This window comes from Canis lupus, chromosome 2 (genome assembly GCF_011100685.1).
Source record: "Canis lupus familiaris isolate Mischka breed German Shepherd chromosome 2, alternate assembly UU_Cfam_GSD_1.0, whole genome shotgun sequence".
NCBI lineage: Eukaryota > Metazoa > Chordata > Mammalia > Carnivora > Canidae > Canis > Canis lupus.
Genome location: NC_049223.1, coordinates 57,848,165 through 57,862,000, shown reverse-complemented (window position 1 = coordinate 57,862,000; position 13,836 = coordinate 57,848,165). Strand labels below are relative to the sequence as shown.

Below are 13,836 nucleotides of genomic sequence, written 5' to 3'. Positions count from 1 at the left end.
CCACTGAGCAGGGAGCCTGACACGGGGTTTAGTCTCAGGACCCCGGGATCATGACCAAAGCCAAAGGCAGATGATCAACTGACTGAGCCACCCAGGCTCCCCTAACAGTGACTGTAAATGGGAGTTCGCTCCAAGTCTTGTTCTGTGACTTTGGAAATTATTGTTCATGGTGCAGAAAAGTAATACTAATAATAATATAATGGCAGTCGCATTTATTGAGCACTTCCAATGTGCCTGACCTAGTGATATACATGAATTAATTCAATGATCCTCACACCAACCTTTGAGGTGGGAATAATTGTTACCCCCCATTTTATTTTCCCCCTTTTATGTTATTCCCCATTTTACAGATGAGCAAACTGAGACTCAGGTTAACACCTTCTTGTACAGGGTGCTTCCCATGTCCCAGGCTCCGGGCTGTCTGCTTTCTGGGAGCTGCCCCTTCCTGCTCCCCCTCCTGGCTCCCGAGTACAGACATCATCCTGCCTCTCAGAGAGAGGATAAGCCTGCCCCCGGGGAAGTTCCCCACAGGCATCCTGAACTAGCTAGGCTTCCACGCAGTCCTGGCTCCTCAGCCCCACAAACAGCCCTGGGGTCTAACCAGGGAGGCTCTTCCAAGCGTGGCTCTAATCCAGTGGTGGGTCGCATCATAAACATCATTCTCGACCAACGTCCAGTCATGGTGTAGCATCTCTCCCCTGAGCAGCCACTTGGGGTGCAAGTCCCCACCTGACATAGCAAGGGGCATCCTGCTATGTCACGGAACAACCTCTGGCCCATGAGCTCATTAACTTTCATAGCAACTCTACATGGGGAGAACATTGCTCTCACCATTTGATAAACCACAGAGCCAGCTCCGAGAGGTTGAGTGACGTGTCTAAGGCCACACAGGATGTCGGAGGCATTGCCTGACATTGCCTGACCTGACAGGTCTCCTTGACTGCCAATTCCCTAGTGTGCTATCCCAGGCGATGAACATGTCCCATGAGTGTCTCCCTGGCATGGGTGGCCTCTCTGTAATGGGCACTGGGTGAGCCCAGCGTTTGGTGTCCTAAAGAGTCGATGCCATCTTTGTTTATGTCCTTGCTTTCTTTTTCAGTATTCTTTAGTGAGTAAACATTTTGCAAGCTTTTCCTCCTTCGATTGCTGTGCCAGTCTTGTGAGCCATGCCCTATATTGTCCCCATGTTACAGCCAAAGATTCTGTGGCTCTGAGAAGAGGATGGTGGCCAAGGTACCAGGTGGGCAGGGCCCAGGCATGGGGTACTTGGCCACACTGACCCAGGGGTGCGGTTCTGAGACCCTCTCTGTAGGCATCCGATTCTCAGCTCTGCTGGCTTTTCCAGGGCCCCATCCCTGGGTGGCACATGGGGCCACTGAAGCACTGCGGGTGCTCAAGCTCACACGGACACCCCTGGTGCCATGTGGGGCTGAAACTCGGCTCCTGGAGTCCCTCACTGGCATACCACCTCCTGGCCAGCAGCCTCTCTGCCAGCCTAGGATGGCCCTTAGGGCAACTGAATGGGCTGCCTCCAGCAGAGAAGGTCATCAGGTGAATCTGGGGAGGGAGCTCCTATTTCCAGGATCAGCAAACAAGGAGGCTAAGGGCGTGGATTCTAGGCCAAGGTCCCCACCAGACCCTGGGTTTCTGGCAAAGCCCAAGCTCAGGCACATCCTCTCTGGCACAGTTGGGTCCTAGATGCTTTGGATGTGGCCCAAAGTTCAAGAACCTTTGCTTCAATTGCTTTCTCTGCCTCCAATGCTTGCTCAGTCTCAGAGTCATCTTTGTGAAGTCACTCCTCTGCTCAATCACTTTCGGTGGCTCTCCATTGCTAAAGTCTAGTCTCCTAAAATCAGGCCCCAGCTTTTCTGGTTTTATTTTCTACATCAGGAACTCGGGTTTCAGTGAAGTACTCACCACTCTCCCTCTCTCATCTCTAGGCATTTGCTCACTTTATTCCCTCTCCCAGGCTGCCCTTCACTTGCCGCCAGTTTGGGACCTCAGGGGCCTCAAAGTCAAAGACCTATGTAGCCAGGGAGATGGTTTATGTGGGTGAAGGGGAGCATGTTACCTGCCTTCAGGGGGCAGCTGTTGCTCACACTGTCCTCACAAGCACTGTGTGGATATTCCTAGTTTTTGAGAGAAGCCAGACTTTTCCTGTGCAATGTCCCCTCATCTTTAGATATTGGCAACTAATTCTAATGTTTAAAATCATTCCTGTCCAAACACAGACATCTGTGGACCAGCTGGAGCCCAGGGCAACTGGTTCAGGATCCCTGGCAAACTCCTCCTTCCTGCTGCCCCCAGACCACAGGCCACCTTAACCTACCCATCCTTCAAACCTAAGTACCCAGATTAACTTCCTCTGAAGTAAAGATATCATGCAATCACAGCTTTGATGTGCTAATTTATGGTTTTTAATGTCACTGAAGGCATGTGTTGCTGTCCATTGCTGGGCCCTAACTCTTCAAGGGAAAGAACACAGCCAAACCTAAGGGGATCCTCTTCTGGGAAAAAATGCATCCTGTGAGGGCACCAACTGTGTGCCGGGCCCCATGCTGAAGGCTGTGCAGGCCAGCTCTGGAAGAGAGTCCTCCATGGGCTTTCCTGCAGCCTTCTGTTGGGAAGTTTTCCTGCTGTCTAGCCTGAGTCCCACAGGCTGCCCTCGGCTGCCCTTCTTGCTTCCATGGAAAGGGGCAGTTCTGGGATTGGTTCCCCTCGCCCTGCCTGGGAGCGTGCAGAGTGGCAGGGGTGTCACTGTTGGAGGAGGGTGCCAGGTGGACAGCCACTCCTTCCCCTCCCCTGCAGGTCTTCAGGGCACCCTTCTTTCCTTCCATCCGACCATCCGTTTGTCCATCCGTGCTCTCCCAGGATCCCTTCTCTCTTGTTTCAGAGGCCTCCTGCTGTCGCCATGCCTGAAACAAGACGGAAGGGTGGGTGGCTGGGTGGGCAGGCGGAAGGAATGAATGAGCAGGTGTGTGAGGAGTGAATGGGCAGGGAGACTGGAAGCAGAGCCAGCAGCACGGGAGGGAACTCATCCCCCCACCCTGTGGGTCACCCTGCTAAGTGGGTTGAACAGTTTAGTGTCCCCCTAAAACATACACTCAGTTCTAATCCCTGTGACCTGTGAATGTGACCTCATTTAGAAATAGTCTTTGCAGGGACACCTGAACGGCTCAGTGGTTGAGTGTCTGCCCTCGGCTCAGGGCTGATACCAGGGTCCTGGGATTGAGTCCCACATCAGGGTCCCCACAGGAAGCCTGCTTCTCCCTCTGCCTGTGTCTCTGCCTCTCTCTGTGTGTCTCTCATGAATAATAAAATCTGGAAGGAAGGAAGGAAGGAAGGAAGGAAGGAAGGAAGGAAGGAAGGAAGGAAGGAAGGAAAAATAAAGAGAAAACGAAAGAAACTAAATACCAATCACCGCCATCAGCCCTCACGCACCTCCCTCCAGAACCTCCACGCATCCACGCATCCCGACACCGCCCACCCCAACCCACCTCACCCTTCCTGTCCTCCTTCCGTGTCCTCACGTCCCCTCCTCCGTCCCCCCCTCCCTCCTCCCTCTCCTCCCTCCTCCTCCCTCCCTTCTTCCTTCCTTCCTTCCTTCCTTCCCCTTCCTCCTCCTTCTCCCTCCTCCCTCCTCCCTCCCTCCCTCCCTCCCTCCCTCCAGAAAACTAACGAAAAAGCAAGAATTCTCTGTCGTGTCATCAGTTAAGGATCTCAAGGTGAACTCATCCTGGTTTTAGGATGGGCCTTATATCCGTGACTGGTGTCTTTACAAGAGAAAGGAGAGGAGATTGGGACACAGAGGAAGAGGCAGAGGTTGGAGGCCAGCCGGAAGCCTATCGGACTCCAAGGAGTGCCAGCAGCCACCAGAAGCCCCGAGAGAGGTGTGGGATGCTTTCCCCCTCAGAGCACCAGGAGGAGCCAACCCCACAACACTTCAAGGCAGAGTTCTGGATCGTGAGCTGTGAGGCAGTACATTCCTGCTGTCTGAAGGCGCCCGGTTTGTGGTTCTTTGCCTCAGCAGCCCTGGGGAGCTAACACACCCGGTGCCTGGGCCTGGTGCCCTGCGCCCACCCACGACCCGCACACTCCCGGCTTGTGCCCGGCTACAGCTGGCTGAGCACCCTGCCTCCTTCCGGAGGAGCAGAGAAGAGGAGGAGAGGGGGCCAGGGGCTCCGTTTTCAGAGCTCCCCAGGGCCCCTGTTCCAAGGCCCCTGCTCCAGGGTCTCTGCTCCAGGGAACGTTGTCTGTTCCTTCAATCTTGACAACTGCCGCCAGGCCAAGGGGATGCTAGTCGTCGCTCTGTGACAACTCACTCGGTGACCTTGGGCACATCTCTGTGCCTCTGCCCACCCCAACAGCCATACAGGGTCACTGCTCTACACAGGGACTCCACGAGACTGAGCAAGCCCTGCTCTGAGGCCTGCCCTCACAGCATCATCACCCCTCTACAAACCCCACCTCTTCCCACAGCCACTCTGCCAGACAACCCCACGCCGCAGCTGGCTGGCCCGTCTGTGCTCCAGGCTGTGGTGGCCAGCCTCACCCTTGCAGTGCTCGTAAAGACCACTATCAGCCTCGTGGAGCTACGGATGACAGCCTCTGGACACCTGAGGCCCATGGTCTGAGGGCCTGTGTCCAGGGTCAGGAGGGCCACTGCCCACAGGCCCTGAGCTCTGCTTTGCTCACCTCTAGTACTTTTCACAGCCAGTACATAGCAAGCCCTCTGTGACCTTTATGAATGAAGAAATGCCCTATAACCACATGTCTCTCAAACTGAGGCCATGACATGAAAGGAGGAGCAGATTTTGGACCCGAGCTGTCCCCTCCTGCCCTTAGTACGTCCCCCAATACTTGTGCGGGGCTGGGATAAAAGGCAGCACACACCTCCCCCCCCCCCCCACCATCTTTTGACGAGGGGAACCCTCCTGGCTCAAGAGAGCTGGAGTTTATGGGAGCTAGTTCCCCCAGGAGACCCCATGCCTCTCCGCTTACCCCTTAACCAGGGACTCTGCTTAGCCAAACACCCTGGCCCAGGGGAGTAGTGGAGAGCTCTCTGTAGGTGTTCCCCCCAACTTGGATAGAAACTGGAAGGCAAGCCAGCGCCCCCCCACCCCACCCCCCACCTCCAGCTCCTTGGAGGGGCCTCCAGCCACCATCTGGCTCGGGCCAGGCTCTGACTACGTGGCCAGGCTGACTTGAGGGGAAGCTTGCAGGACCTGGGCTCTCTCAGGGCCTGGCCTAGTGCCCTCAGGCCAAGCAACTGCACTGGAGATGCACATGAAAACCCACCAAGGAGGCACTTACTGGTCTGCACGTCACAGGTCACAGGGGAGTCAGGCTCCTGCATGGGGAGAAAGGGGAAAAATGCTGTGTCTCCTCATCAGCCCCCCTGTCTCCACTGCCCCTCCCAGCACATGCAGGAGCTTGAGGGTTTTCCTCATCCCCAAGGAGGACACGCGGAAGACCCAGTTGCTCCTGGCTCCTCTCTGGCCTGCTTCTCCCCTCCTGCCTCAGGGCCCGCAGGCTCTCTCCTCCCTGGATCACCACTGGCTCCCTCCTCAGCTCCTTTGCCCAGGTGGGGCCACCTGCCTGAGATGCCTGCCTACCTCCCCTGCTCCCAGCCTTCCCTGGGGGGTTGTCTCCAAGCTCTATCTGCCAGGGACTCCTCTCCCCCTCCAGCACCACACCTTCCCTGGCCCCAGCCCCGTCCCCAGGGGCCCCTCCTGTCTGTGAGGAGGACATGTTGTTCCTGCTACCAGGCCTCTCTCCCCTCCTCTCGGAAAAGTCCAAAGCTGCATTTCCTCTGCTGCCGGCAGAGGCCCTATGGACTCAGAGCTTGAGGGCTCGGCCTGCAGGGAAGGGTGCCTCCCCCACCTGACGTTTCTTGTCCACCTCCTATTGCAGCCAGGACTGGGACCCAGGCCTCCTGCCTCCCAGCTCCAGCTGCTGTCAAGATACACAATTGTTCCCAAGAGAGGGGCCAGGTACCAGGTTTTTTTTTAATTTTTTTTTTTTTAATTTATTTACTTATGATAGTCAGAGAGAGAGAGAGAGAGAGAGAGAGGCAGAGACACAGGCAGAGGGAGAAGCAGGCTCCATGCACCGGGAGCCTGATATGGGATTCGATCCCGGGTCTCCAGGATCGCGCCCTGGGCCAAAGGCAGGCGCCAAACCACTGCGCCACCCAGGGATCCCTATTTTAATTTTTTTAACATTTTTTTAATTTTAATTTTTTAAAAAGATTTCATGTATTTATTTAGAGAGAGAACATGCACAAGCAAGGGGAGGGGCAGCAGGAAAGGGAGAATCTGAAGCAGACTCCCTGCTGAGCATAGAGCCCCAAGTGGGCCTTGATCCCATGCCCCTGACATCATGACCCACCTGAGCTGAAATCAAGAGTCAGACGATTAACCAACTGAGCCACCCAGGCACCCCTAGGTGCCAGGTTCTTGGAGAAGGAGAGGAAAAGGTGACAGAGGCCTTGCTCCCCCACCCACCCATCCTAGGTTCTCAGAAATGCACACACAGCCCTCTGCTTTCCTGCAAGCCCCACTCCTTTCTAGAACATTCCAGGCTTCTCTTGTTTCTGGGCCTTTGCATATGCTGATCCTTTGCCTAAAGGGCTCTCCCTACACCGGCCCCCTTCATTTACCCACCCCCATTCTACTTCTCCCTCAGGTCTCTGGCTTGAAAGCCACCTCCATCAGGAAGCCTTCCTTCATGCTCCTGGAAACTCTCCTCCTCTTCACCCCACGTCTTCTCTGCTCCCCCCATGGAAGCACCTCCCCCACAGACTGTGACCTCCTGGTTAGCAAGGCTGGGCCAGCCCCTTTCAGCCCTGTGGCCAAGGTGCCTCAGAGAGTGCACATGGAATGAGTGTGATCTGAGAAGATGGGCTGCATGGGGTGGGCTGCATGGGGTGGGCTCCTGCTCCAGGTTCCCTTCTTCCTTCTGTGCCTTGCCCTCAGACTTTCCATCCCAAGACCCTTCCCACCACTACCTAGGCCCCATTCTCCCAGCCCAGAACAGACCTGCTCCCTGGCCTTCCCATGGAGCACCGGCTGCGGCAGGGCCATCTCCAGCCTGTGCAGGAGCCAAGCCATCAACCTGCAAGTGGAAGAAAACAGGCCATGTCCATGCAGCAGGGCCCCTGGGGAAACTGAGATCAGAGTTGGGTCCCTCCCAAGGCAGACAGCAAACTCACCAGAAGGCAGACCTGAACCCAGGTCTCTAGCCCCAAGGCCTGCTGCCCTCCTGCCTGGCCTCCCTAGGCCAGCCTCTGGGGACCTACTGCTCAGACCCCAGCAGCCCCCCGCCCCGCCCTGAGGGTGCATGCAGGCCTCTCCCACACTGCCAGCAACACCTAACCTGATTTCAAAAGCATGCATCCTTTGGCTCAGGAACTCCAGTTCCTTGGATTTACCCTACAGGTAATCCACACAAGCAAAATAAATGATGCTTGTACAAGGCCACCGATGGTAGCAAAAGAGTGGAAATAAACCTAATGGCCAGCAAATGGCCACAGAAAAGCGGTACGGCCATACAACGGGGCACTCTGCAGCTGTTGAAAGAATAAGTAAGCCAATGTACATAAAACCACCCTAAGATAGACTTTTTGGTAAAAAAAAAAAAAAAAAAAAAAAAAAAAGCAAAATGCGGAAAAGTATATAGATTTTGCTGTTGGCTGGTAGGTGTGTTTCTTTCAAGGAGAAGCAGACTCCCAAGCTTGTCTGTGCTTCCAGAAGGCGTGGAAGGATGATGGCTGATGTGGCTGACCTGGGAAGGGCCCTGGGGAGTCCCTTGAACATTTTCTCCCGGAGCGATATGATACTTTTAAATTTAAAAAAAACTAGTTTTAAAAAAAAATAAAAAATAAAAAAACTAGTTTGGTGAAGTGTTGGACATTGGGCTGAGGCCAAGTACTGGTTCTGCCATGAAAGAGGAAGCAATTGGGGGGCTCACCTGGCAGGGTCACTGGGGAGCAGCAAGGAGGAAGCCTGAGGGCTGAGCTGGGGCTCTGAAGGCGGCTCCTCCTGGGGCTCCAAGGGGCCAGCAGTGGGCACGCAGGAGCTCTCTGGGGCCTGCAGCACGGGCTCTGTTTCCAGGGTGGGCCCAGGGGGCTCTAAGCAGCAAGGAGAGCACATCTAAAGATGACAAGACAGGGCTCCACGGGACCCCTCATGGGCACTGGGGACCAGATTTGAGGCACCAATATGATGGTGTCAGGAGCCCCTTGGGCCCACTCCACTACCTGTCTCATCAGTCAGATGTGGAAGTGAGACCTGGGAAGTTCAAGGGACTTGTCCAAGACCTCACAGCCTGGACTGAGGCGGGGGTTCTGAGGCCCACCACTCCCTGCCAGCCCCGAGCCCCTCCGTACCCCAGCTGATGGCTAAGGGCTTCCCGCGGGTTCTCTCAGGCCCCGTTGCACCCCCAGCCCTGCCTGTGACCATGCTGGGCAGCCTTTCCCAGGTCCCCTCCCTGTACCTGTGTCCAAGGCAGTATCTGCAGGTTCATCTCTCTGGTCCTAGATCAGAAACAGGAAGTGGGGTCATATCAAAAACTACGTCTGAAACTTATGATGTACTGTATGTTGGCAAATTAAATTTAAATTTAAAAAAAGAAAAGGACGTGGGGTTGTGGAATAAAGCAAGCCCTGAGCATTCCCTCCCTTGGCCAGCCGTACCCAGGGCAGGCGGCAAGGGGCCCTCATCCTTCCCGATGAGCTCCCTTGCTGTTTTGCAGTCACACCTCCCCATGGAGAACCCGCCAGGAGGTTTTATGTAACCCGGGGGTGGGATAGCCAGCTGGGCCCTTCCTGGGGCCCCAGAAACCCTCCCAGGTGGTCATCTGCCCACTCCTCCTTTTCTTTGACTTACCTTGGAGGTTTTGGGAGGTTGAGGCAGAACTTTCTCCAGATTCTGCTCAAGCCACCTGAGCAGCCAGGGCCCAGACCTGCACAGGGGCCAGTGGTCAGTGGCACAGCCAGGTCACAGCGACCTTAACGTCTGCTGGAGTCCCAGCCCCCGGCCAGCCCTTCCTTGCCTCTAGCCTCATCTGCACAGTGGGGACCCTACATTGGCTACTCTGTAAGGTCAGGGGGGCAACTTTTGCCAGCCTCAAATTCTGACCTCTGGCTGGACCAGGGCCAGAACAACAGACCCAGCCTTGGCCACCCGGGCAGCAGGTGAGAACCAGGGGCTGCTTGGGAACCTGAATGCAGCATGGGGGGTTCCCCGTGCCTGGCACAGATAAGTCTGGCTCCACTGGCCTGGGAGAAGGGCAGTCATACGGGGCCCAATACTTAGAAGGGCTCATTTTTGGTTTCATGCTGTTGGCACAATCCTAAACTCAATCTTAAACTTAAATTTTTAAAAGATTTATTTACTTAAAAGCAGAAGAATGAGAGGAAGAGAGAGAATATCAAGCAAACTCTCTGCTGAGCACGGAGCCTGATGTGGGCCTCGATCTCACAACCCTGAGATCATGACCTGAGCCAAAACCAGGAGTCAGATGCTCAACCAACTCTACCACCCAAGTGCCCCAAACTCTTATTAATTTTTTAAAGGAGTCTTGCATTTTAATCTTGCACTGGGCCCCACAAATTACATAGCTGGTCCTGGGGCAAATGGCCCCCAGACCATGGCCTCCAGGCAGCTGCTCTCTCTTCAGGGAAGCTCCATGTTCCCAAGGGAACCCCTCTCTCAGGTATAACCCAAAAGAAAGCTAACAAGTCCCCTGGGGGCCTTCATCCTAAATTGCTTTACTGGTCTCATGAGTCAGCTCAGTGGCCCTGGGGACCCCTGACCTGGGCAGCCTCCAGGAGACAAAAAGAAATAGACAGTGAGCTGGAATAATGAGTGAATGAATGAATACATTCATTCATTCATCCCCTCTGTGCTGAGTCCTCCTTACGGTAGGCACTGTGTTGGATACCAGCAGTGATGAGACAAAAGCCTCTGCACTCAAGAATTCAACAGTCTAACAAGCGAATAAGGAAAGGAATGAATGAATGGGGTGAATAAAGATGAATGCATAACTCTGGGTTTCCAGCAGAGATTGCAAACTGGAGCATGCGGAAGAGATGAAAGGTGAGTCCAATACCACACGCTGAGGTGGTGGTGTACCTTGCTCCTGAACCCAAGACCCTCAGCTCTGGGCACACTGCTCCCCCCACCACACACACTACGCAGGAGGCTCAGGGGCTCCCAAACCAGTGCTCAGGGATGAGGACTCACCCGGTGTCCCCAGCAGCCTCACCAAGTCCATCTGAGAAGAAAGGAGGGTGGTGAGCATCAAGAGGCCTGCCCAGACCCCATCCTCCCATCAGCTTCACTCAAACCCAGGCTGTAATCCAGGGCCAGTCACATAAGCGTCCCCCGCCTGTGGGCTCTCTGCAGTGGCAGGGCCCATCCCAAGTCCTGCGGTCCCATCCCTGCAAAGCTGGCCTCACCTGAGCTCCCAGTGCTGCATTGCCCAGACACCTGTGCTCCTGCCTGCCAGGACAGACAGACAGATGAGGACAGAGAACCCAGAGGCAGCGGCCTCCCACCCTGCCTCCCTCAGCTCCTGGCCTCAGAAGTACCTGAGCAGGGCCCTCCCCGCCAGCAGCGGTGCTCTGGGCCAGCCTGCTGCTGGGGACAGGCTGTGGGACCACCTTCTCCACGCTCTTCTTAAGCCATGTCAGCACCCAGTCGTTGGAACTGCTGAGGGACAGAGGTACCGACCCATCCTCAAGGTCCCCTGCCCCACCCCAGTCCCAGTGGCACTTCATTCACAGTGTCCTGATGAACTTGGCTTGAATCCCAATGTCTATCTCCTCACTGTGAGACTTCAGATTTGCCACCTCCCCCCTGAGTCTTATGTCCAGCTCTGGAAAATGGGGGACACCGGCCCTTGGAGAGGTGTGCCATCCTGAGCCCATTCCCATTGGATGCTAGGCACAAAGCAGCCAAGTTCTGTCATCCTGCTTCCCCCTTAGCCTGGTCCCAGGGGGTCCCATCCTATCTATACTTGGCACACGTCCTGTGCTCTAGAAGGGTTGAGGGTTTCCTATGGGGTGTTTCCTTGTGGCTGAGGCTGGACGGTCTCAGTGTGAGGGTCACAGACACTGCCTGAGCCTCACCCCCGACAGGCATGCCCACTTGGATAAGTGCTAATGGTCTAAAATGAGTCAACTTTGAGTTATCATGCAATAGTCTGGATTTCTGGCTCTGTTAGGTAAATTGGAAACTCTAACCACATGGATCTGCATTTCCCCCAAGCACTGAGAACACTCTGGACCCTACTCACTGTTTCTCTTGGTCACATTGTCCATTTGGCCTAGGAGATCCCTGATCCCTGCCCGAGGCTCCCTTCCCAAGATGCTTGGGGCAGTTGCCTGGGAATGAGTAGAGACCTAAGAGCAATGCTGGTCCCCACCCCCAAGTGGCTCCCTAGATTGGGGGCCCCTGAGGAGAGGGCAGGGTGGTGTGGTACCTGTTCACTTCAGGAGCCACAGTGATCTGGGCCTGGAGGGATGTAGGCGGACTCAGGGCAGCCTCCTGGATTTCTGGAAAAGAGACCCTCATACTTCAGATCTGGAGCCTCAGAGTGGCCCATTTCTCCCCTGCTAGGAAAGTCAAGTCAGAGGCAGAGAAAAGAGGAGAGCTCCAAGGGAGTCAGAAGGCCAAGGCTCCAGCTCAGTTCAGCTAAAGTGTCCCCAGGAACCCAGCCCTCAACTTCTCTGAGCTTCAGTTTCTTCATCTGTGAAATGGGCTTGCCAGTCTGTGGATGTGGCAAGGTCCTGAGGGAGAATACACTCCACCCCGCAGCCTGGCCCTGGGCTTCCGGCACTCACCCTGAGGGCCTGGGTCAGCTGCAGCCACTTCCTCCAATGGCTCTTCAGGTGGCTGGAAGGTTCAAACAGGACCACATAAGCCCTCTGTGAGACCAGCCTGGTTCAGGCAGGAACAGCCCCTAAAACCACCTGCATAAGACCCCCTACCCTACAGGACCTAGTAGCTCTGTTCTCACAATTGTCCCCGTAAATCCTGGCAGCTTCACCTTCAGCCTGGGACACTCCCTTCCTCCCAATCCCAGGGGTCCCTCATCCAGGATAGGGCCCTGAGTGCCCCCCACCAAGGTAGGCTCTGGGCCTATCATACTCCCCAGGAAGCTGCCCCACTCCACTGGCCTGAGAATAGGGAGAAATGTTGGAGCAAACTGAGGGGGAGAGGGAGGTGAGAGCCCCCCTACATACCTCCCCCGCAGCCAGAGCTCTTCCTCTCCTCTGGGCCAAAACTTCCATTCTCCTCTAGCAGCTGGGGGGCATTCAGCACCCACCACCTGCCTCTCATCTGCCTCCGAGCTGCAGCTCCTACCACTGCATGCACATATGTGTGTGTACAAACATGCATGTGCACACAGGGATGCTAACATGTGCACACTCACTGTGATATGTAAATGTATGAGCACACATAAATTTCCATATGAGTCCAGATGCATACATGCATAAGTACACATATGTATACATACAGTAACACAGAGATGTGTGTATACACACATGAACAGACACAAAAACAAATGTATCTGCCCACACCTGCATATGTACATGCAAGACTCAAGCACACGTGCATATACATTTGTGTGTGCATGTGTGCCCCACCACACATGCATGTGCATACAGGCACATGCACACATATTCATATATATATGCACATATCCAGATGCACACAAATGCAGATACCTGCAAATATACATACACATATGCACACACATGTACACACATATATTTGCATATATATACAGACACAGATATTTATGTATACACATATGCACATTTATATGCTTAGTCACACAGACATAGACACATACACAGATACACTCACGGACACAAATGTGTATTCATGAACGCATCCTTTCATATGTGCATCAACACATAATCAAATACACACGTAGGCAAACATACAAGCATATGTCTGTACACATACATATGCATGTATACCTGTACACACAAAGTTCTGCATCTGAACACACACATATATGTGCACAGATGTACAAATATGTATGTATACAAACATGCAGACACATGCCAGAGATGTCTGTACACACATACATGCACAAATACACAAACATGTGCATACACAAACACATGAATACATTCACTGACTCAGAAGCATATGCATATACACACTTACATGCTTACAGCATGCCTCACAGGCACATGGAACTACAGACATATCAATGCATGTGTGCACACAAGTGCACATATACGAGTACATGTGTGCACAGAAATCCATGTAAATATGTGTGTTCATGTGTACACGGTTTGCTAGTGCATATGTATGTGCAGACATACCACAAAGGACACAGGGCATGCACATACATGTACACTTGTGTGCACATGCAAACACTATACACACAAACCCTATACCTGGGTAGTCACTGTTTCCTCAGTGTACCCTGTGCTGCCAAGAACTAGCCTTTCCTCTGCCAGGCACACCCCAGGTCTTCATCTCCCATCACACTGGGCCCAGCCCTCCATGTCTGGGAAGCACTCCCCCTCCACTCTCCGGAGTTAAGATGATTCTCTCTCTCCTCTGAGCTCCCATAGTTCTGTGTGATGAACTTGCTCGGCCCTCCCTGGAAGGTAGAGCTGAGCCCAGTGTTGGAGATCCCTGCATTTCCTCATCACCTCTGTCTTCTGATAGGATGATCTGGCTGGTACTTGTCTGCTGCCCCCCGGGGACAAAGCCTCACTCATCATCATGCTCCCCAGCTCAGGGTACAGGCCTGGCATCAATTAGAAACTAAATCAAATCTATAGAATTGAGCTTCTGAATTAGT

General features: G+C 54.1%; 1 protein-coding gene across 1 annotated transcript in view; it reads right to left on the bottom strand.

Annotated features, from left to right (window-relative positions):
* The window catches only part of CNGB1 (cyclic nucleotide gated channel subunit beta 1), a 64,685-nt gene that overhangs the window by 47,956 nt on the left and 2,893 nt on the right, over positions 1-13,836 (bottom strand). Inside the window, 10 exon segments of the mRNA NM_001284462.1 lie at positions 5,314-5,350; positions 7,041-7,116; positions 7,972-8,131; positions 8,497-8,536; positions 8,889-8,964; positions 10,248-10,278; positions 10,463-10,505; positions 10,595-10,715; positions 11,488-11,560; positions 11,849-11,900. Of these exon segments, the coding sequence (NP_001271391.1) occupies positions 5,314-5,350; positions 7,041-7,116; positions 7,972-8,131; positions 8,497-8,536; positions 8,889-8,964; positions 10,248-10,278; positions 10,463-10,505; positions 10,595-10,715; positions 11,488-11,560; positions 11,849-11,900 (709 nt within the window).